The sequence below is a fragment of the Telopea speciosissima genome, chromosome 10, assembly GCF_018873765.1.
Source record: "Telopea speciosissima isolate NSW1024214 ecotype Mountain lineage chromosome 10, Tspe_v1, whole genome shotgun sequence".
Classification (NCBI taxonomy): Eukaryota; Viridiplantae; Streptophyta; class Magnoliopsida; order Proteales; family Proteaceae; genus Telopea; species Telopea speciosissima.
Genome location: NC_057925.1, coordinates 8,762,081 through 8,786,131, shown reverse-complemented (window position 1 = coordinate 8,786,131; position 24,051 = coordinate 8,762,081). Strand labels below are relative to the sequence as shown.

At 37.8% G+C, this 24,051-nt stretch overlaps 3 protein-coding genes across 6 annotated transcripts; 2 read left to right on the top strand and 1 right to left on the bottom strand.

The window, feature by feature from the left end:
* The first annotated feature begins 1,870 nt into the window (after window positions 1–1,870).
* Window positions 1,871–10,821, top strand: LOC122643009 (photosystem II 5 kDa protein, chloroplastic-like). The gene is made up of 2 exons (XM_043836638.1): window positions 1,871–1,889; window positions 10,355–10,821. The coding sequence occupies exon 2, from the start codon at window positions 10,400–10,402 to the stop codon at window positions 10,724–10,726; it is 327 nt and encodes a 108-aa protein (XP_043692573.1). The 5' UTR covers window positions 1,871–1,889; window positions 10,355–10,399; the 3' UTR covers window positions 10,727–10,821.
* Window positions 1,918–9,741, top strand: LOC122643008 (cellulose synthase A catalytic subunit 3 [UDP-forming]-like). Of its 3 annotated transcripts, none has more exons than XM_043836635.1 (14): window positions 1,918–1,969; window positions 2,306–2,546; window positions 2,942–3,137; window positions 3,235–3,455; window positions 3,550–3,944; window positions 4,784–5,050; window positions 5,198–5,543; window positions 5,627–5,764; window positions 6,110–6,235; window positions 6,466–6,678; window positions 6,847–7,111; window positions 7,688–7,890; window positions 8,356–8,706; window positions 8,812–9,741. In XM_043836635.1, the coding sequence occupies exons 2-14, from the start codon at window positions 2,526–2,528 to the stop codon at window positions 9,394–9,396; spliced, it is 3,327 nt and encodes a 1,108-aa protein (XP_043692570.1). In that variant the 5' UTR covers window positions 1,918–1,969; window positions 2,306–2,525; the 3' UTR covers window positions 9,397–9,741. The 3 variants fall into 3 exon arrangements, with proteins under 3 accessions (XP_043692570.1, XP_043692571.1, XP_043692572.1); XM_043836637.1 differs by lacking the exon at window positions 1,918–1,969 and having other exon boundaries at window positions 2,296–2,546; window positions 3,550–3,667; window positions 3,761–3,944; XM_043836636.1 differs by lacking the exon at window positions 1,918–1,969 and having other exon boundaries at window positions 2,292–2,546.
* Window positions 10,822–13,689: 2,868 nt separating the features above from the next.
* On the bottom strand, window positions 13,690–23,376 carry LOC122642447 (tRNA-dihydrouridine(20/20a) synthase-like). Of its 2 annotated transcripts, none has more exons than XM_043835922.1 (13): window positions 23,300–23,376; window positions 21,938–22,176; window positions 21,709–21,835; window positions 20,579–20,706; window positions 20,414–20,483; window positions 20,185–20,287; window positions 18,067–18,184; window positions 17,015–17,096; window positions 15,130–15,191; window positions 14,821–14,893; window positions 14,646–14,729; window positions 14,046–14,126; window positions 13,690–13,909 (listed from the first exon to the last, which is right to left on the bottom strand). In XM_043835922.1, exons 2-13 carry the CDS (start codon window positions 22,138–22,140, stop codon window positions 13,745–13,747), a joined length of 1,296 nt encoding a protein of 431 aa, XP_043691857.1. In that variant the 5' UTR covers window positions 22,141–22,176; window positions 23,300–23,376; the 3' UTR covers window positions 13,690–13,744. The 2 variants fall into 2 exon arrangements, with proteins under 2 accessions (XP_043691857.1, XP_043691858.1); XM_043835923.1 differs by lacking the exon at window positions 23,300–23,376 and adding an exon at window positions 23,122–23,140.
* Window positions 23,377–24,051: the final 675 nt, after the last annotated feature.

The following is a 24,051-nucleotide window of genomic DNA, read 5'->3' as shown; positions in this document are numbered from 1 at the left end:
CCATCAAAGTATCAAAACCCATTGGTGGGTAAAAAAAACTTTCACCTAAAACATAGCACGTTTTTTAGGCTTGAAGGAAGTTTGCTTATCTTAAAAAATTACTTTGTAGCCCTTGAAGTAGAAGCATCAAGCATCTGTTTGTGTACTCTGAATTTATCCTCCTTTGTTATTGGAGGCATTGTAGATTTTTCTTCTATTTAATGAAATCCTTTTTATTTTTAAATTTTTAAAAAACTTTTACCATCTCCTCTATAAGAAAAAAAATATCTTCATTTATCAAATACCCTGTATTTCTCTACCAAATAACCTATATTATTATTCAATTTAGTTAGGTTTTTTTTTGGTAAATAATTTAGTTAGGTTACACCTAAAGGCAAATGGAAAGTGGGGACAATAGATCCTATTTCCCATAATAAAATGAGCATATGAATCATATGGTGATTCCTTATTTTAATTTATTTTTAAAGATTAGGTTAACAAATAATTTGACCATGCATACATATTATAAAAAGACCCCAAACCCCATCACACAAGTTTTGCATAAAACTTAGGTAAATGGGTTGAGAAGTCCTAATCAGTCAATTTTCAATAATAAGTAGATAGCATGAAAGTGAAACTTTAACTAATTGTGTACTATGTCAATCCCATTTGTAGCCCTTGCTATCATAATCAGTTCCTAATTCATAGTTAATTAACCATGTGTCCTTTCATAATTGGATCTTAACAACTATGAAGGGAAAGACAAACTGAATCTAGATCTATAATTAATGGTATTGATCTTTTCATTATATTAGACTAGAGAATAAGGAGAATGGTTCAGGTTCTCATTCTTATACAGGATCAACAATGTAATTGAGCATAGCACCTTGGACTTTGCTCTTTCTCGCAACAAAACCTAGGACATGGTTTTCCTAATCAGAATTGAATAAGCTGATTCCAATTCCATCAATTGAGAGTTCGAGTATCTAGAAACAATCTCTCTGCAAAGCAAAGGTAAAGATGTGTACATTATGAGTTATGATCCTCCCCAGACCCCGTAGTGGTGGGAGTCTTATGCACTGGATAAGCCTTTTTTTTTTTCACTCTAGCTATTATTTCTTATTTTTTGATCAATAAAAATAATAGAAAATCAATAAAACTTATTTCTTATAACAAAAACCCAATTTATTGAATAAAAAATCCCACAAAAAAAATTAAATTTAAGAAAATCTTTGCCTTTTCTTCAATTCCATATAATTAAAGCCAGCCAGTTCTCATTCCCCCAAATAGTTGGGACAGCAAGGTCAGGTATTAAAGTATTTTGTAGGGGTTAGGTTTCATAAATTTACCCAAAAAGTGCACCAGCTTATAATCTGCATTTCCCATCACTGCAGATGCCAGGTCAGCATTTATTGGCTAAATGCTATGCTGTCGGCTGTGAAAATCCTCCTCCGTCTTGACACTGGCGAGGAAAGTTAGGGTTACTTCCTTACCACTTCCCTCTTTACTCCTTTTTTCTTCCAACCTTCCTCATTTTCGTCTTCAGTAAAATTAACCAAAAATACATTAAAAGAAGAAGAATTAGAAAGAAAAAAAGGCGAAATCTTCATTAGAACTCCACAGTCCAACACAGTGGCAGTCACAGTAAGTTTAATACTCTCTCTCTCTCTCTCAATCACTTTTCATGCCTTTTCTCTTTTTTTAATTCGGACGGTAGAGAAAAAAATTAGGGAAATGATTGGAGTGAATTTGTTTGTTTCGTCTCACTGTCGGTGGGGTTTTTAAACATCAATTACAGCTACTGTTGATCGTTGTTCCATCACTTTCCTGCCATTTTCTTCTTCTTTTTTTCCCCTTTTGAGGGCTCCTTGTTCTTGAAGCGACAGAGACGAAGAGCGAGAGAGAAAGAGGGCTGGGAGCTCTAGAGCCAACTACGGCCTGTTCTTCGTCTTTGGGGATTGGGATTTTCTCCATTACTCGTCAATTCAAGGTTTGGATTTGCATTAATCCACTTTTTGTTGATTTTTATATTTTAGAGTTTTTTTTTTTTTTTTTTAAGTTTGGTATTTGGTCTTATTCTGGTGAATTATGATTAAAAAGAAAGAAAAGGTTGTGTTTTTAAGGAATTGGAGCAGATCTCGTATAGATCATATTGTTTTGTGCTGTAATTCGTGTTAAAAATCTAATCGTCTCTGATATTGGTGGATCTAGTTATAGTTGGCCTCAGTGAACTTTGGTAAACTAAAATATCTGAAAGTGACTGTGAATGAAGGTTTGTTGAAGGAAAAGAATTAATTTTCAGTATCTTTTTTTCAGGTGGTTCAAGGTGGATCAAGGTGGATCTGAACTGTAATTGAAGCATTTATTGAAGATCTGTTTTCTAAGTGAGAGTGGAAAAGCAAAGCAGAATCCTGAGCTTTTGGTGCATATGGTGAAAGAGTAATTGGGCTTTCTTGGCATGTCTGTTTGCGGCAAATGCCGTAGATGTAGCTGAGATTTAAGCATCATATCAGACCATCTTTCACTATCCTAGTAAAGATAAGCAGATGTCGATGGAAGAAGGAGAGGTAAGAGTTGCTATTCAATATATTTCCTCTGGCTAGCTTTAAATTTAATGTGAATTACTCTATATGCTTGATGTAAACATAACCTTGATCCTTATTTTCTTGATGAGCAATCCAACAAAGTCATCTTGCAGTTGTTGTTAGTGGATCTTTATCCGTCACCTTATTTTTTTTTTAAACGAATTCTATCACTTTCTTTTTTTGGCTAATGGAGTACATCTAAATTGCACATCAATTGCGACCCAATCTCCTCTTCATTTTGATTTGTATGCTCCCTGAGTATTTGGATTATATTGTCCAGAGTCTGTGGTAAGTGATATGTTAGCATGTGTTTCTTGGTATTGCATACTTCATTTCCCTGAAGTTTCTGAAATTTTTTTTTTTTTAAAAAAAATCAGCCAAAACCTTCGAAGCACCATGGCGATCAAGTCTGCCAGATCTGTGGTGATACAGTGGGCACGACAGTGGATGGCAATCTCTTTGTCGCTTGCGATGTTTGTGCATTTCCTGTTTGCAGGCCTTGCTATGAGTATGAGAGGAAAGATGGAACTAAGTCTTGCCCCCAGTGCAAGACTAGATACAAGAGACATAAAGGTTTGTAGGGTGTGAACCTCTACATGCTTTCTAGCTCTGGAGTATGGACTTGAATTGATATGGGGTTGTTATTTTTCTTTCTTTTGTTCACTTGCAGGAAGCCCTCCTATTCTAGGTGATGAAGCAGATGATTGTGATGTTGATGATGTGGCCAGTGATATCAATTATTCGTCTGGGACTCAAGACCAGAAACAGAAGATTGCCGAACGCATGCTGAGTTGGCAGCTGACATATGGCCGAGGGGAGGATGTTGGTGCTGCAAACTATGATAAAGAGGTCCCTCTGAACCATATCCCTCTGCTCATGAATGGCCAGGCGGTAGGTCAAGCATTGCATGCCCTATTTTTTCCCTCCCTCCTTGATAAAAAATAACACACCAGAATTAACCTTTTGCCCCTCCGGTGCTTTTCAGGTTTCAGGAGAGCTTTCTGCAGCATCTCCTGAGCATATGTCAATGGCATCTCCTGGTGGTGTTGGTGGGGGAAAGCGTGTGCATCCTCTCCCTTATTCGGTTGACATCAATCAATCACGTACTAAATCTATCTCTTGTTTAAAATTCATTCTTTTTATTTTGGTGATGCTCCAATGGTGTCTGTGGCTCATGAGAATATTATTCTTTGCAGCTAATCCATCAAGGGAGTTTGCACAAGGATTTGGAAATGTTGCTTGGAAAGAGAGAGTTGAGGGCTGGAAGATGAAACAAGAGAAGAATGTAATTCCAATGAGCACTGGTCATGCCCCTTCTGAACGCAGGGGAGTCGGAGATATTGATGCCAGCACTGATGTGTTTATGGATGACGCTTTACTGTGAGTTTTGCCTCAGCATTGATTACTCTGGCTATCTTGATTCCTTTTTGAGTTTTGGTTTGCTTTGCTAGGGTTGGAAGTTGAAACATAAATTGTTATCTTTGCACCATCAGAATTTACAATAGAAAAAGGTGGTGGTCATGATGATTTGTCGTAGATGTCAAGTTAGAAGGAAAGTGGGGATGTGAGAGAATAAAAGGAGATTGGTTACCAAAGCCCATGGAGTGTCAGTGATGTGGCATAGATAATTCATCCTGTTTGAAGAGTCTATGCATCACTGATACTAGCCCAATGTTTCATGACCATATGGTTCTCTTTGATGGTTTGTTGTGAGTGTCTAATGTAGGGTGCATTTAATCCCACATCTTTGGAGTGATTTAGAAAGTTCTTTTCAATTCTTTGGTCCAATTCCGACCAGAATTGTGTTTGGCAGAAATTTGTTTGATTCTTTTATTTTTTGCTCTTGTGGGGTGGTTTCTTGTATGCAAATCACTTCCTCATTCTGTGGGTATGATTTGCAGTATTGGTTTTAGGGAACGTCAAAAGTCCTTGGAAGAAGAATCACTCTGGAAATCAAGTGATGCCAAACATGACTTAAATAGCCATCATTCTCTTGGATGGATGATAAATCACTTTCTGTTTGTTCTTAGATGATTTATCTTCTTTCAGAAGGGTATGGCAGTTTTGGGGTTATTAGTCACTAGAAAAGTTAATATGTCATTCTTAGCCCCACTATATGGTTGCTCAAACTTCTGAGCTTGTATTTTTTCACTTGCTTTTAATTATGGGGCTGGAACCGTAAGGGTGTTTTAATTAGTGTCTATCTCATTTTGATGCAGGAATGATGAAGCTCGTCAGCCTCTGTCAAGGAAAGTTTCTATTCCTTCGTCTAGGATAAACCCTTATAGAATGGTCATTGTTCTACGGCTTGTTATCCTCTGCATTTTCTTACACTACCGTATAACAAATCCGGTGACCAATGCTTATGCTTTGTGGCTCATATCTGTAATTTGTGAGATTTGGTTTGCTTTCTCATGGATATTGGATCAGTTCCCTAAATGGTTTCCAGTGAACCGTGAGACATATCTTGACAGGCTTTCTCTGAGGTAAATGACACTTTCATTTTTCCTCATATTTGACATTAAATGATTAAGTTGTCATAATTTTATAATTCTAGATTTCCTATAGTTCCCCTGTGATATGCCTTTAATCTAGTTTTATTTGTAGAGTTCTAATTCAATTGTGGATGACAGATATGATCGAGAAGGAGAGCCATCCCAATTGGCTGCTGTTGATATTTTTGTCAGTACCGTTGACCCTTTAAAGGAGCCTCCTCTTGTTACAGCAAATACTGTCCTGTCTATTCTTGCAGTTGACTACCCAGTCGACAAGGTTTCTTGCTACGTATCTGATGATGGAGCTGCCATGTTGACATTTGAAGCTCTGTCTGAGACTTCTGAATTTGCAAGGAAATGGGTCCCTTTCTGCAAGAAGTACAACATTGAGCCCAGGGCACCAGAATGGTATTTTGCACAAAAGATTGACTACCTGAAAGATAAAGTTCAGCCTTCATTTGTCAAGGATCGTAGAGCCATGAAGGTAGACTAGTTTGTATTTTCATCTAATAAATTTTCTCTGTTCCTTGATCTCCCCCCTCTGAATACTTTATGGTGATGTTGCAGCGAGAATATGAAGAATTCAAAGTTCGTGTCAATGGGCTTGTTGCAAAGGCAACAAAAGTTCCTGAGGAAGGATGGGTGATGCAAGATGGCACTCCATGGCCGGGAAATAACACTAGAGATCATCCAGGAATGATACAGGTTGGTATTCTTTGAATGTGCAAGGTCCTGATACAGAGTTGCTCACGATTGATCATTTGTTCCTTGTATTTTTGTGTTTCAAAAAACACAGAAAGAGTTACTTGGCCAACCCCACTGAACATCTCCATATTTGGATCATATTGACAATGTTATTTTTATCTATTATATGGATTCCATTTTAATATTGACCTGTTATTCTTGTAATATATGTATCCTTAATGGTCCTTGGGTTTTTGACTTTTGTAACTTCAGAAGTTTGGATAGAAAATGTTTATATCTATGCTTCCTTCCATCAGTGCTCTTTTATAGTTTTATACTTAGACGAATTGTGTCTCATTATCACAGGTTTTCTTAGGCCATAGTGGAGGACTTGACAGTGAGGGTAATGAATTGCCGCGGTTGGTCTATGTGTCTCGTGAGAAGCGTCCAGGTTTCCAACATCACAAGAAGGCTGGTGCAATGAATGCCCTTGTAAGTCTTTAATGAATAAAATCAATGCTTATCCATGCTAGACATCATAGTTGTCAAGGTGTCGCTTAGGTGCCGTTTGCTAGAAGGGCTCCTTCGTCTCCTAAGCGGTGCCTAGGTGCCTTGTTGATGTTTCCTTGATTTTTCCCTCCTCCAATGCCTAGATCGCCTAGACGTCGTGCAACTATGCTATGCATGTCTCAGCGCTAATGGTTGATATAACTTTCTGACAGGTTCGTGTATCAGCAGTCCTTACCAATGGTCCCTTCATGTTGAATCTGGATTGTGACCACTACATAAACAACAGTAAGGCTTTGAGGGAATCTATGTGCTTTTTGATGGATCCAAATCTAGGAAAACAAGTCTGTTATGTTCAGTTTCCCCAGAGATTTGATGGTATTGATAAGAATGATCGATATGCCAACCGCAATACTGTCTTCTTTGATGTAAGTTCGGATACCCTTTGAGAATTCATTGTGGCACTCTCTTACTTTTCCCCTCACTATACTGAGATGTATTTTCTTAATCTTGTGGGAATATTTGTGCATTTAATGCAACTAACTGTTTTCTTTTGGCCAGGATTTCTAATTTTCTTCTTTTCTCATGAATTTTAGATAAACTTAAGAGGCTTAGATGGCATCCAAGGACCTGTTTATGTGGGTACTGGATGTGTCTTCAACAGAACTGCTTTATATGGTTATGAACCTCCACTGAAGCCCAAGAATAGAAAAGTAGGTTTCTTATCTCTGTGCTGTGGTGGATCACAAAAGAAGGGCTCAAAATCAAGTAAAAAGGGCTCCGACAAGAAGAGATCTAGCAAGCATGTTGACCCTACTGTGCCAATATTCAATCTAGAAGATATAGAAGAGGGAGTAGAAGGTATAGTTCTCTCTCTATTATTTTTAAATGAATGGACTTGCTGGGATGATTAGTGTTTGCTTATCTTTTGCCTACTCGATCTGCCAGTTCAACAATGTGATAAATGGTGTCAAAATGGTCTCAGATATTTCATTTTCTTAAATAGTTGTTACAGCAAGGAATTTCTTTAATTTTTTTCTAATATTGTTTCCAATTTAGAGGAAAACAACATGAATACTAAAAAGAAATAGGATTCTCATGGCTGGAAGAGGTTTTAGGAAAACTAAACTTGTTAGTCCTCTGTAAACGTGTTACCTCTAATGTATTCTTGACTGTGTATTTCTTCATCCCTCTTTTTGACTAAGCCTTGCTTCACCATTTTATCCTGTATGGAACAGCGACAGATTGACTGTTCATACACCTATAAAGTGTGAATCATTCTTTAACTTTACTGTACCTTACCTTTATATTTTCCCATGTATAGATGAAGTTACTGGGTCCTCAATTGTCAAGCACCCTTCTGGGGCTGCTCAACAGCGAATAGATACAGCCATGTTAGATGTTACACTGACATTTGTGATGTATTTCCCCATCTAGGTGCTGGATTTGATGATGAGAAGTCCCTGCTGATGTCACAGATGAGCCTTGAGAAAAGATTTGGTCAATCAGCTGTGTTTGTTGCCTCTACACTTATGGAAAATGGTGGTGTTCCTCAGTCTGCTACTCCTGATACTCTCCTTAAAGAAGCTATCCATGTTATTAGTTGTGGATATGAGGACAAGACAGACTGGGGAAATGAGGTACGTTGGTATCTGTTGTTCCACTTTGTTCTTCTTAATGGTTCTCATTTAGGATTTGCATTAATATCCTGTAACAAGAACCCAGCTTGGATTTATGAACTTTGTAGACCAAAGCTGATATTATTGGCACTCACCTACTATAATGGGTGTTTCTAGAACTAGTTGACTCAACTGTTTCATGAAAAGGGCTATGGAAGTATGTTATTTTATTGCTGCAGGGAAGCTTTAATTTCCTCCATTTTTTTATTTTTTATTTTTTTTTTTTGGGGGGGGGGGGGGGTGTGTTGGTTTGGTTTGTCAAGCTTCATTTGAAATGTACATATAGTTTCTTCTGTTTATTTATATTTGCCAGTAATTAATAGGAGTGCTGCACTGCATTTTTTGCTTCCTTCGAAACATCTACTGCTCATCTTACTAATTCTTTCTTGAGATCTTGACACATGCACTGTCATTTTTCTTCTGCAGATTGGATGGATTTACGGTTCTGTTACGGAAGATATCCTTACAGGATTCAAGATGCATGCCCGTGGTTGGCGATCAATCTACTGCATTCCCAATCGACCGGCCTTCAAAGGATCTGCTCCTATTAACCTGTCAGATCGTCTGAACCAAGTGCTTCGATGGGCTTTAGGTTCTGTTGAAATTCTTCTCAGTCGGCACTGCCCCATATGGTATGGTTATAGTGGAAGGCTAAAATGGCTCGAGAGATTTGCATACATCAACACCACCATTTACCCAATCACTTCCATTCCTCTTCTTGCATATTGTACATTGCCAGCAGTCTGTTTACTTACTGGAAAGTTCATTATTCCACAGGTAGCTACAACTTGCCTTTTACCCATTTGAAACCAATTGGCCTCTTTGGTGATTTTAGTACCAAGTAATCTCATGATATTGTGGCTTCGTTACTTTTGATTGCAGATTAGTAATATTGCCAGTATCTGGTTTATATCACTTTTTCTTTCCATCTTTGCCACTGGTATTTTGGAGATGAGGTGGAGCGGTGTTGGGATTGACGAATGGTGGAGAAATGAACAGTTCTGGGTTATTGGAGGTGTTTCAGCCCATCTTTTTGCAGTCTTCCAAGGTTTGCTCAAAGTTCTTGCTGGCATTGACACTAATTTCACTGTAACTTCCAAGGCATCTGACGAGGATGGGGATTTCGCTGAGCTCTACATGTTCAAATGGACGACTCTTCTCATTCCACCGACGACTCTCCTCATTATCAACCTGGTTGGCGTGGTAGCCGGCATCTCCTATGCCATCAACAGTGGGTACCAGTCATGGGGTCCACTCTTTGGGAAACTGTTCTTCGCCTTCTGGGTGATTGTTCATCTCTATCCTTTCCTCAAGGGTTTAATGGGACGCCAGAACCGAACACCTACCATTGTGGTTGTATGGTCAATTCTCCTTGCATCCATATTCTCCTTATTATGGGTTCGCATTGATCCCTTCATCATCCAGGTGAATGGCCCTACTATTCAACAGTGTGGAATCAACTGCTAGAGGGAAGACCAGTGAACAACGAAGAGACACGTCACAGACAATTTGGAGTTAATATTCAGGTGCCATCATCAGCCAAGGCCTGTGATTTGGGTTTTTTTTTTGGGTTTGAGGCAGTGCTTGGGCTGTACCTGTTGAAGTTGGGGTTTTAATGATATTGTGAAGTATACACATGTAGATAGGACAGTTTGATCCATTTTGTTGTTCTGTAAGTTAATGATTATTTATTTGTTGAACCGATTGAATTTTTTGAGCTCTGTTTTGGGTCAGAAACGACTTTGACTGGAGCTTCCTTCTTTCCCTATTGGGTTTAATGCAGAAAATAAGAATTTAGTTCCAGAACTTGTATACCCTTTCTGCCCAGAATCTTGTTATCTTTTCTTCAGACTTCTTATCAATGGAACATTGTCTTCTACTCTCTCTCTCTCTCTCTCTCAAACCCACCCCCCCCCCCCCCAAAAAAAGTATCGGTGTTGCCGGAGATGGATCAGTTTTGAGATTATATCCGATTACAGCTTATCCGTATCCGTATTAATATCAGCCGAGACCGCTATGGACACTGAACCACAATTCCTATACCTATAACCTGGGGAGTGAGTGAGTGACTAGTGAGAGAGTAGAGAGTTGAGAGTTAAGAGACCCTACTCCCAATTAATGCTAAATCTTGCCCTAATTCATGAACAGTGAGAATTGAAGCTCATCCACTCGTTCCTACCAAGATAGAAATATCACCGGGGCCCACATCTCTACACCTGATGGAAGACAAAGAAAAACATTTCAAACCACTAGATCTCCAAGATAGCCCAACACGTGGACACCATCCATTGGCCAGAACATACATTGGGATAACGAAATGAGTGGCACTTTAACAACCCCAATTCCTTTCTGTTATTTCGACTCCTTTCTACTTAAAAAAACAAATTTAAACCTCATCCACGAACACCCAAAGCCACTGTTCGTGAGAGAGTGAATCACAGTGACCTCTCAACACAATCAGATTGCAGAGATGGCTTCAATGACCATGTCAGCCTCACTCCTTGGAGGCATAAACGCCTGCCAACGGAAATCCACAGCTACCCATAGCAGACTAGTTGTTGCTAAGGCTGTTGAAGCTAAACAAGTCACATTGAGAAACAACAATGATGGGAAGAATGAGAGTAGCAGTGGAAGGAGGGACTTGATGTTCGCAGCAGCAGCAGCAGCAGCTGCTGTCTGCTCGGTTGCAGGTGTTGCGGTCGCCGGTGAGGGGCCAACACGTGGATCCGCAGAAGCTAGGAAGATCTATGCTCCCATCTGTGTTACCATGCCAACAGCTCGTATCTGTCACAAATGATGGAACATTTTAAATTTTAATGGTCATCTGAGTTGCTTGTATTTAATTGTGTAATTGGTATTTGGAGAACTTTGTTAAATTAAATGTCTTCTCTTTATTCTCTTTGTGAATCGGAGAAAGTTTTCGTACACGGTCGTGTAAACCGTGTATGTGAGAGGGTGGGAGTTTCAAGGCAGTAATTAATGGGTGAGTATTTATGCCTTTTCCAACTTTTTGTGAGAGACCGTGTATGTGAGAGAATCTCTCCTGCACATGATTTACACGACCTTGTACAAAACCTTTCTCCTTTTGAATTTCAGCTTATTTTGGTGTTGTCAAGAGGACACATCAGTCCCTCAAAGTCCCCAACTCACTAAATATGATAATTTAGATTAGCTGATTAATTACAGACTTGAATGGCTTTGGGTTGACACTAACATGATCTTAAACAGAGTTGAATTGTGAAACAGAATCTGCATAGCCGAACCCATTTAGTCGGGGAAAGACTTAGTTGAGTTGAGTTGAGTTCTTCAGTGAAGATTTCTTAACAATATGGTAAAATTACTTCCTAACATAAACAGATTTAGGAGAGCTGTTACAGGTAGTGAGTTACATTGTTAAAGCCAAAACCAATGATTTCTGAGATAGACCCGGTTGAGAGAGAATGAGAAAGATGATATGGAGATCACAACATGAACAAGATCAAGGTGGGTTATGTTAGAGCTTTTGATAATGAATCTGTCTTCAAACAGGTTTTACTGGCGTGACTTGTTAGCTCTGAATTGAAATCTCACTTACAGTTCTGCTGTAGGACTGTGTTCTAACTATTCTAAATCCAGAGGACCAATTAATAGGCAGAGTCTTAGCTAGTCTTGACATTCCAAGGGGATAATGTGATAGGACAGATGCTTCAATTGGGTTACCATGTTATCCTTGCCCTATATGTCCGAGAGAGAGAGTTTTTAGAAGGAAGGGTGGGCAAATACATTTCTTTTTAGAAAAAACTTCACTTCCATTGAATTTTTTCTGCCATATGGAGAAAAGAATGTAGATTCATGAATTAGAGATGGTTGGTTGTTTACAGAGTAGACAATAAATTGATTGTGGAAGGGAACTCAAATTTGGTTATTAGTTGGATGAGATCAAAGGCTTGATGTCATTGAAGGTTTTAGCATCTTATCAACAAAACATGATTTTTTGGTTGTCTTCAATGAACAATTCATTCTTTTGGATCGTGAGACCAACCTACTCAATTGCAGATGAACTTGCAATCGGCATCTCTATATAAGGCCATGTCCCTTCTAATGGAAGCTTTATCCCCTCTTCCTAGTTCTTATTTTTGTTTCATTTGGTCAATTGCAGTATTCTGGGTTCCAAATGCAGCTTCAATTTATCCCACAGAAACTACAAAAAATTAAACTACTCGTTGCTCCGCAGTCATGAAAGGAACGGAGTATGGCAATTTGCCATTGTGTCTCCGAGAGCTGCAGGAGAGAGAGATAGGGAGGAAGAGTGAAAAAGGAGAGAGAATGAGCAACTTGGTTTAGGTTAAGGCTGGGTGGGTGAATACCATCTCAAATCCTGACCGTAGGATTTAAGCATACCATGTGTCAACAATCTAAGGGGCAAATAGACAGAAATGGAGCATATAAAGATCCCTCTAGTCCCATCGCATGGTCATATTACCAGTGGAGTGGGGATTCTTCCCACTCTACTTGTGAAGAAAAACTTTTCCATAATCGTTTTATTTGAAACCTTTATTGCCTGAGGTGCAAGAATCATTCAAGATTCTAAACAAAATAATTTGTAGCAACCACCTTTCTGCACTTAATTGGGTGGTCCAAGCTAAGCTGCCAACAGATATTCAAGCCCTTCGTGTGAGGCTGAAACATTAGCTCTTCTTTCGTAGAGGAATCTCTCTTAAGGGTATGTTTGGTTGGCATGAAATGGATATAAATTAAAAAGACAAAAGACACATAATGATGACATTAACGATGAGTTTATGTTTTTTCTCTAAATTTTTCCTTTTCTTTTCTTTTCTTGCCTTCCAAACATAGCTTAGAATCGGCCCCGATACCATCCCTTGACCTGCCTATGCATAGGATCATGGCTAAGGTACGACAACTGTACCACTGAGGTGAACCTAATTGCAGGGTGGTCAAGGGCCGGTCTTAGCATTGTTTTGAGGGAAAAAGAAAACAATAAAGAATCATGGAAGGGTTAAAATGACCCCTCCTGTTCTTCTTTACTTATTTGTTTGATTTAGTTTCAGACCATGAAGTTCATAGTCTGATTTTGGGTAAGCTGCCACTCATAGCCACATTGCTTAAGAATCACCAGAGAATTGGCGAAGAAAAACATTCAGCAGATCCGATGATAATGTACTGCCACGAACCCAGCCTGGCTCTTCGTTGCTGATAGTTTTAGACTCTGAGAACTGAAATGGATCGAAGCGTCGATGCTAATGAGGGGCAGATATCCAACCAAAACAGTTCAAGTACTCTTGACGATGAAATGATTGTTTTCAATTCTAATCCCATCACCTGCAACCCCATCAATCACTCTTGGTTTAGCATATACACAGGCTTCAATCTCCTTATAATGTGTTTTGAGGTTGATTATACTTGAAACCATACAGATTATTGAATCAAGTAAGGGAATTATTTCCATCATGCAACAATTTATGTTCACTAAGGCAGTGTGGATCAGTGATTGGCAAGCTATATTGTAAATTCCCCCCCCCCAATAGCCTTTATACTTTTGAGGAAGGAATAGGAATACCTACACTTTTTTTTTTCACTAAAAGATCATATGTATTAAAAGAATAAAAAAAGGAAATATAAAAAGAAAACCAGAGAAAATACTCAAAACAGAAAATGCAAAGACCAAACCCCCACCTTCGGCATTGCCATCAGCAGGGGAAGGACTCGAAACAACGAAACTAACTAGTGAAGATACAAAATCTTGGCCTTGATAGGAATAGCTACACTGAAGCTTTAACAGTTATATTAATATACAGTTAATGTATACATACTCAGACTAAGCGTACAACAGCTCTTGTTCTTTTAATTTATATGAAGGAGGAAGCAACCTATGTATATCAATGAATGTATCTTCAGAAGCAGATGGACTCCTCTCAGGTGTTGAATCCAATACAGAGTCTGGAAAGGCTTCCAGGGTTTCCTCGAGAAACGACTGGATGCTCTACAGTATTAAAAAGCAACAAGATCAGGTCTAAGCTGTGTCTATACCAAATCTAAACATGAGACAGTAAAAAAAAGACAAGAGAACATTTCTTCTATAGAACAAAATTCTTAGGTTTTCAACTACAAGGACATACCGTGCAATGGTGTAATGCAGCATCTGCTTTGCGCTTCCACAGTCCATTCCCAGGCTCCGAATGGAAAAGGTTAAGTAATGGCTGCAATGTGACAGGGATGTATTGAAATCATCCACACATGTCAGGAAAGGGATGAAATTAGTTGATAAATCAGTGTATTTAGTACGAATATGTGGTTTACACCTTTGAAGACAAGATATCAAAACAAAATGACCATCACGACATACTTCACAGCTTAGAAAGGATTGTGAAGGCCTAGGGAATGAAGATTGTTATCCAAAGGGATATACTCCCAAAGCACTAAAAGCACCAAACTCTATATTTGGCTGAGGGTGGGGGGAGTTGAAGTGGGGTGGAGAGGAATCATATGAGAGTATTACAATTCTTTCACACTGATGAGAGAACAACATCAGTTAGTGTACCATAAGGTCCATAAAGGTAAGTTCTGTTTGTTAAAAGTTCGCTAGCTTGTTCAATTTTAAACATTCCAAATGAAGAAAAGGCTCACTAAAAGAACAGAAATGGAGAACTATCTAAGAGGAACATATACAACAAAAAAAGAAAAGAGATGACAAGAAACTTCTTGACATCCTTACTGACCTTAACCACTTGCCGGACATTTGGTTTATTAGGTCCATATTTACCGAGAATGGAATCACCATATGCCTGAAATTTTTCAAGAACCTGAGCCAAAATTGCAATTTGCAAACCATGAGATGGATTCAATGTGAACAACTTAAGTAGATCTATTTGATAACTTGATCTTTCAGACAACCTGACGACGTGAAATACCAGAACTAGGTAACCCATAAACAGCACTATCAACATGTCCCAAAGTAGCCCATGGGCTGCAAAAAACAATAATAAAAAAAAAGGCAAATAGTGAAGATCATCAGATATGAACCAACAGGCAACAGTTAAATATAAAAACGACAAAAGTGAGATAAAAAGCACCATGAAGAATAAGCAACAGAACAATAATATCTAGACTAAAGAGCAAAATATAAAACCTGGTTCATGAATTATTTATTCACCCAACAAAAATATAAAATAACTTTATTTAGTAATAACACATGGTTCATACTTGTTGTAAGCAGCACGTCCAACCATCACCCCATGAGCTCCTCCTTTTCGTGCTGCACTGACCTATTAAATGAAATTGTGAAGTAATGAAAATAAAATATGAGCAGTTTCATGTCATAAAGCATCAACAGAGGAAATCCGTGCAACAGAGGTATCCAAAAACCTTATTAAAGACGTCCAGAAAATCATGTCAGTCATAAATGTAAATAAGGCATTTCAAGCTCAACTTCATGAGAAGGCAAAAAGCTAATAAAAAACATTAAAACAAATATCTTTAAATTTATGAATTGTACCCCAACGGATTTGAACATTAGGAATCTGACATCAAAGTTACTTACAACTAGCTCCATATTTAACCGCATGGAAACAAGAAAATGAAACTTTAATAAGTCCTTTCTTCTCTTCCTGATGAAGCATTTGAAGTTGGAAATAAATGGTTAAAGAAATTGGTTTGTGCTTAAAGTTCATACTGGATCATTGGCCTCATATTGACCAACATAGCAGCATTGCTTTTGTTGTATTATGTATTCCATAATTAACCTCAACATTTCAGATAATTATTGAAGAAATCTTTTGATTTTTAGCCAGAAAGCCATATATAGCTAATCATGGAAAAAGATGACATAGCCCCTAAAATCAGATGATAAAGTAGGGTCAACAAAAGAACTAGAAAAAGGACAACAGCACTAGGGAGTAAAGGAGGAGTAGGTTATCAACACAGGATTTGACATGCCTTTGTATGCTACCAATGCATTAATAGAACACTACAAATCATCAACATCAGTTCACCATCTTGTTGGAACTTAGAACCAAGATCACTCTGGTCTTTCAATAGGGAATCAAAGGAACAATAGTCCAGTATGTAATGCAATCTGAAAATCCAAATTATGGATCTTAGATGCAAGCAAGCCTAATGATCAAATCTGTGATCAGATCTGAGACAAAGGAAGCAACTGTGTTGCTAAGTGAAGAAATCAGATCAATGAGAGGGGAGGGAAAGGAGAAAAGATCGATCTTCTTGGGAGGAAGAAGGGAGAAAATGTATGGAAGAAGAGAAGAAATTGGGTATGGGATACCAATCTCATATGCACTACTAAACAGAACCAAAACTTTTCAAAAAAATCATATTCTTTACTCAAATCATCCTTAATTGATAGGGGATGTATTACATAAATAAAGACCAAAAACTTCCTAAATTGACTCATAAAAAGACTCCTAATCACACTCACACACTCAATAGAGTAAACAAGCCCAAGGAAGAATTCTATCTAGCTATTAAGTATTCTAATCTAACTTAAATTCTTAACTACTAATCCCGTGTTCTAACTTTATCCCCACTTTATGGGCTTATAACCTAGACAATGAAACCCAAGAAAATAAAGAGCCCAACCTATAATATAACTACCTAAAGGTCAATTTCAGCCCATTGGACTGCTGCAAGCACCTTGTGGGCCTCCCAAGCTTGTGCATAGGCTTCCATATGGGATTATGTCTAATGCAAGTGCATCAGTATGTTTCTGTCAACCTCAGAGGAGCTTAAAAACATAAAACGCCAAAGGTTTTCTTAAATTAGAATAGGATATGTTTGATGGAATAATGGCACTTGAGTTGGCCTACACGTCAATCGTATGGCCCACCTTGTATTGAACTATTCCCCCCGTATTTTAAAAAAACCAAACAGTCAAAAATTGACTTTTCAATTAAGCTTGATAACTCAATCTGGAATTCTTTTGGGCTGGAACTACCAGATGACTAGACTGTGTGTTGGTAATTTTCACAAATTTCAGGCTTCTAGCTGCAATTTGAGGAGATATTTAGGGGCAACATAGATAAGATATCTTCTTTTCCAACTCTATGCATATTGCATGCTAGATTAAATGGTTTACCTCATCAATGTTAGTTATCCCTCCATTTATTGTAAATTGTAACTCTGGGAAGTCACGTAAAAGGCCAAATACGTATTCATATCTGCATCACCAAATAAAATATTGTCAATGCGCCAGAACCATGATCACGTAATTTAGAGGAAAGAAAAAGAGGAATTGGATCTAATTATGAAAAAAAAAAAAAAAAAAAAACAAAGAGAAGAAATCATAGCTACATAATATGGAATTTAAGACTTTCAAGCATACACATTGCATAAACAAAAAGTCAAAACCACATCTGGGCTCAAAGAACTGGCCCCAGCCATAAAGATTCTTGTTGACCTCTATTTGCCATTGAAAAGTGCCAAAGGATGATGGCACACATTCCTAACTCCTCGGTCCCTTTTTATGTGAAATGGAGGCAGTGACTTCACTGCCTAAATTAAATTAGTCAATGCCCTCTCAGAAGAAGAGATGAGATGGAGAGAGTTGGATATATGTCATGCATACAAGATGGGTTTTGACAATCTAGGTCTAAAAATAAAGGACAAAAAGATGCACAGAACCTGAGACACGAGGGACATGACTATGGAGGAAAGAAGCACTCCTCATCAGTATCATTATGATGTATGCATGAGATCAAACATCCAAAACAAACCTAAACTTGATCGTGAGGTTTGATTAAAGTTTTGATTGGCTGACAACTCAGGATAACTAGGTAAAAAGAAGCAACAGCTGGCTGGCTTATCACCAGCAGAGAAAGCAGACATAAAGGGAGATGATAGACATACCACTACCAGATCTGGTGATCCAGAAAAACTGAGAATTAATTTGAGGGGAAAGGCTGAAAGACCTAAGAGAACAAAGTAGAATGAATTCCAATCATCTAGATTAGGAGACCTTGAACCGGTATTGGAAGAAGTCATTGAAATTAAACTGCGGTTCTTCCATACCAATACAGTATGCGAATTTGGCATTTACTGGGCCCTTCTTTTATACACATGTTTTACAGTGGTAGCTTCCTTCTAATTCTAGTTACTTCTTTGCACCAGGCACAATTTCCAAGTACATACTTAAGGGGAGGAACTCTTCGATTTTCAGCAGGGCTTATGCCATTAAGAAGGGCCTTCCGTGCATGTATAATGAAATGCTTAGTTGGTGATTGAGAAGAAACCGTATAAATAAAATCACCTGCAAGAAAGTCAAAAAATAGCAGAATGAGTTCCACTGACCCTTGCATACGAGATGCTAGATAAGAAACGAGAATGCTATGGAGCCAACCTCCATAATCAGGTACCCTGAAGTATGTCAAGGCAGATCAGAACCAGAAATAACTAATGGGCTCAAACCAGGTCTATGAAGGGCATTTGTTTAATCAGAACATGAATAAAGGCATGCCCTCCATACATACAAAACAAAGAGGGTTTTACAGAATTAAATTTATGCTTGATCTTATAATCAATCAACTTCTGTAGATTGACTGGTTTGTAAGAATATTATTGAGTTTAGATCTTGATCATTCGATTTGGGCATGGTTGGATTATGTGAGACATGCATGTATTTTTTCAGACTTCTTTGTTTAGGAGTAATTGGAATATTAGATACACCATGATATCAAATTCAACATTTAGTATGCTTGTAGCAAAGTTAGTCGCTACCTTGATCACCCCATTAGACATCTTCTGCAGGCTGGAAAAGAAAGGCTGTGAAATTTAAGTTCTTCCATACCCAAGAATGAAGTTCAGATTGCTAGTCCAACTGACCTACTGTTTGCTGCTCATCCATAGTGCAGCACATGATACATTGAAAAGGCAAAGGTGTTTCAGTAAATATAGATGGCTTAAAGTGATGGAAGCAGATTCCACCAGATCAAAAATTCCTATTTGGGCTTCAAGTTGCACCATCATTGCCACACATGTACTCTTACTAGGAGATTTGGCATTTATGATTAATTGGACAACCTCAATGAAAACAGACTGACAGAGACTAGATCATCAAATCAAGCAAGCAAAGTCCTTGGTGGCCACAATGAGTATCTCATTCAATGGAGATAATGATTCTGCAAAACCTTGGTTGATGGGTTAGCAAGAGAAGGGATACCAAGACAATCATGTAACTTGGACCATATCCACTGCCATACAGTGCTTATTGGGCTAGATTTCAAACCGGAATAGATGAGTGCTCTAGAATAAGAAAGGAAAACAACCGAAAATTTTCTGTTGCTTTCATGGTCTGATAAGGAATCCACTACTTATAATAAGGGATCATACAATAAGCACCATGAAACCATAGTTTTCCTCTCGGAAGGTTCTGTTCATCTAATTAATGTTCACTATAGTGGCATATTTTTCTGCTTACCCATAGGCCATAGCTGAGCAGGCGATATATTAAAAGGTTTCAGGTATGGTCACTGTGAAGTGAATTTTGGTAAATACGAATGGATACCTTAAGCAATTATTTTATTATTATTTTTTTTAATGAAAAACAACCAATTTGATAAGAGGAAAGCCATACAATCTGAGATGGAAATTAAGCCATGTTTTCTATTTTTTTCCCCCCTTCAATGAATAAAAACCAATTTTATTATGAAAAAGCCAAGTTACCCCAACTCCCCAAGATGGGAATACGGCTTCCAGATGGAAACCACTAAAAGTGAAGTTCAAACAATCACCAGGTCAACTTTCCTCAGTTATCATGATACTTTAGTTATCCATTTCTGTTTTCATTATACCTGAAACCTAAAAAAGTCTTGCAAGGCTATGAGAGAGATGAAGACTGGTATACTACTTGACCAGCTGACCAAAACTACCTCAAAGAAAAACTAAGGTCTCATGGTGATTATTTTGGGGTCTCTTATTTCAAGCAGTGGTGTAGTGGATTACAGAGTCAGACAATAAAAAATGGCAGGTGAGATGTTCCTTTCTTTTCTTGTTTTGAAGTACTCATCAATTTATAGCTCTGTTTTGGAAGTTGATGCAAGACACTTAGCTTATCAATCAGAAGCCTCTAAGTAGTAATTCAATTAAAATCTAAATATGTGAATCTCTACCTCATGCAAGAAACACAAACCTGGGAACCGCAAATCACCAACCTATGAAAAAACCTAAAAAGGAAAATGATTCATGAAGTAGACACGTCTGTCATCTGTGAATGTTATCTAAAAGCACCCCAAAAAAAAAAATGCAACTTACAGAGTTGATCATAAGAGTCATGACCATCAACACCTATTCGGCACTTAACACTGACTGAGACATCGGAATTGGCAGCAATGGCTGACATAGCCTCCCCAACAAACTACCCTTACAAACACCAGAATACATCAAGGTTAATTAACAAAGAAAAATTTACCACCTGAAACAACATGTAAAGTAACAACTGCAGTGTTTGCAACAGCAGTTTAGTCATATAAATAATTTATACCTTTGGATCAAGCATAAGACGCACACCAAAGCACCCATGTCCGGCCACTTTTCCACTAGGGCACCCACAGCTGTTTCACCAACTATAAATGTCTCAAATCATGGACGGGAAAGAAAAAAGGCAATACAATAAATATCAAATAAGTGGAAGGGGACGGATACAAACTTGAGATTTATCTCATCATAGTGGTATGCATTTGCAAGTTCAGCAGCTTTTGCCAGGTTATCCAGATTACTTCCGCCAATTTGAAGGACAATAGGGTGTTGTTCTGGAGGAAATGCCAAGAATCTGTCCTGAACAATCCCACCAAATTGAGAAGGATTATCAGTCCCTTAAATTCGAATACAGTTATACATAGATCCACAAAACATACTGAAGTAGCAGAAGGGGGACCCCCAAAACTCTCCCCCACCCCCCCTCCTCACCGCCCAAAAAACACTAACAATGAGTATACATTGCAATCCAATAAGATTAAGAACACTGTTTGTTAGAGTTCATGTAATTTCATGTAATAAGGGTACTTTGGATATTAGGCTATTATGTTGTAATGTGTTTTTTGTTTTTTACCTTTTGCCTCCCTTAGCAGTCTTATATTAGCATGGGGGGTAAGGATGTAATTCCCCTAGTAGTTAAGTGAATCAATATAGGTGAGAGAAGAAAATACTCTCCCACAACTTTTACTGCCAACTCTTTCTCTTCAACTTCTTCTCTTCATCTCCTTCCTTCTCTCATCTTCTTCCTTCTCCTCTTGTTCTCTTGCAACCTTTAGTTTCCAACTCTATTGTGACCCTGTCACATCTTTTTACTGCTAAATGTACAGCAAATTATCTGTAACCAGTACTACATTATATGAATGGTCCAGAGTCTAAATTTAGAAGGCAAGTCTACAACCAAGTAAAAAAAGAAATATCAAGTATTCCATGATGAACTAGGACACATCATGCAAAAAGTTTATGCAGTGGTTGATGGTGTAATCTTTCCCTTTTTCCTTCCACAATTTCACGTGTTTCCGCCTTCTCAATTTTTGTGTTTTATATTGTTCGTTCACAAGCAAAATTAATTTTAAAAAATTTAGGAAAAAAAAAACATCAGAGCAAAGAGGTGTGCGTAAAAGTGAGGGAAGGAGAGAGATTTCCATTCATTGGCACTGAATGGTTTAAATACATTAGTAAGGCAAACAAAGCATAAACCAGAAGATTCAACACATAAAAGTACCATGCCCAACAACAGCATGAGAAGAGATCAGAAACTTGAACCAAATCCCAAGCTGACTTCCTATTAGATAGAAGTATTACCAAATTATCTTTTTGATGAACAATTGTTTCCGCAACAACCATCTCTGTGTAAAGCCATGCATGCTTAGATATTAGCCTCGCAAGAGTACGGTAATGATTATCTGTCCATTCCATCATTGGAGCAACACTACAGGACAATGCGAGTATGCGACAGTAATTAGCAGAAGTTCATTGCAACCACAAACGGGAAGTATGAAATTGAAATCAAATTCAAATCCCATATACCAACCTGAACCAAGGAGGAAGGTAATGTCCAGAAACCATTACATCATTTGCGTGTATTGGATGCTTCAAGGATTGACAACAAAGTGTTCTTGATTGAGTGGAATAGCCATATAATATATTATTGGAGGGCCTATGATGGAATATTAAGGAACTAAAATTGACAGGAGACAATGATGAAAACAAGGCATATGCTGCACACTTCATCATAGCTCTGAGTAAATCAGAGCATTTACTATTAGGCACCTGTATATCAAGAGGAACCATTTCTTAATACAACTTCCAATTGGTGGTAACCCAAAATTTGTAGAGTAATTCATTTTAAACAAGGGAAACATGACAGCTATAAATAAAACCTCAGAAAGGAAACATATGGGGATGATCAGCTCTGCATTAAGTAGGAGAACCAAGGCTCACTCTTATAAATATCTTTAATTTTCTTTTTCAAAAAAGATCTGCTTTTGCATTCACAACTATAAAGCATTGATATATAATGAAGTATTAGTAATTAAAATCCACTGCTTATGTCTTAATGGATTTAACCATAAAATCTATAGTTAAGAATTTGAGCAGATTATGCTACAACAGTTAAATTTATAAGCACAACACAAGGTAATTTTACCAACAATCAGCAGTAGCAATACAATACAGTGACAACTAGTTGCACTGTAGTAAAGAATTTCCCAGGCATGACTTTGAATTAGCTTTCTTACCGCATAATTCTTCAGTCAATTTACTTAATAAGTTCTGTTAGAGATAAAATCAAACAGTTGTTATGCTCAGTTAGAGTTTTAAGTTCAAATTCAAAAACTAGTCAAATCTGTCATAGCCAATTCAGCACACTTATCTTCGTCAGAGAACTTACAAGCACAACACTCCTCCCGTGCTTACATGACAAGGCATTTCACCTACTGTTAATAATACGATATCCGCAACACCCGAACAACGTCGAAATTGCAAAAAAAAAGTATCGTAATCAATTCCCTCCCGTAAAAATAAAATAGAACAACTATGATAACAGACACACATTCATCCAATTTTTTTTCTGATTCGGGAAAGCTTCATCCAAGTTTTATCCATTCAGTTTATACTTCTAAATTCTAATAGTAAAAAGACTACCACCAAAAACCAAAAGAGGAACAGATTTAGTATTTGAAATGAAAGATGAACTTCTACTGAACATAACGAAACTTTAAGGAAACGCAACAACGCCAAAGTAAAATCTGCTACTCGTGCAGAAATTAGGCTAGGAATGAAGGTCGAGTCTGCAAGGATCTTAATACGTTTAAAGAACTGCTAAAAAACAATGTAAGAGAGATCAAATCACGAATAAATACATAAAAGAAAGAGCAAAAGTACTGGGACCTACGGAGCCAGAATCGTCGCGGGAAAGATTCTGCACCACCTTCAAGCGTTCTATCGAAAGGAACCAAATTGCGGGAAGAGATAAAGTTCACAGGTTTAAGAACATCAAAATTTAGGGAAAATTTCATGGACACCCTCTATAAATTTATCGTGTATATCACAGACACCTCAAAAACTATCAAAATATCAACCTTCCCCCTGATGTTAAGCATAGTTAATATTAGGGTTGCAACAGGGTGTGATTGGATCGGACTTTATAGAACCCTAGCCCAACCCTAAGTCAATTTTTTACATAAAATAACACTATAATAAAAAGTATTATATACTTATTGAGTTATTGTCTTCATATATAATATATTATATTAAAAAATGTGAGCGACATTTAAACTCACATTTAAAATTTATAATGTATATATTATATCAATCCTTATATTTTATAGCATAACTTAAATTAGGGTCGGGCCAGGCTAGGCCAAGCTTAGCCTGAGGCCTCAACCCTAACTCCCTCATGGCCAAATATCTCAGCTTAATCCCTATTCGGGCTCAGGGCAGGTTCAGGTCGATAGGGCCAAACTTGCACTCCTAGCTAGCACCTAAAGTTGAAATGTCCAATTTAACCCCATTAGTATGAAATCATAATTGAATTCTTAGCGGTATTAACAAAAAAAAAAGATATTTCCAATACATTGTCGTGGGTATCCTCGGATCCTAAAGGGACCCACTAAGGGACCAGGCAGGTAGCGGCAATTGTGCAGC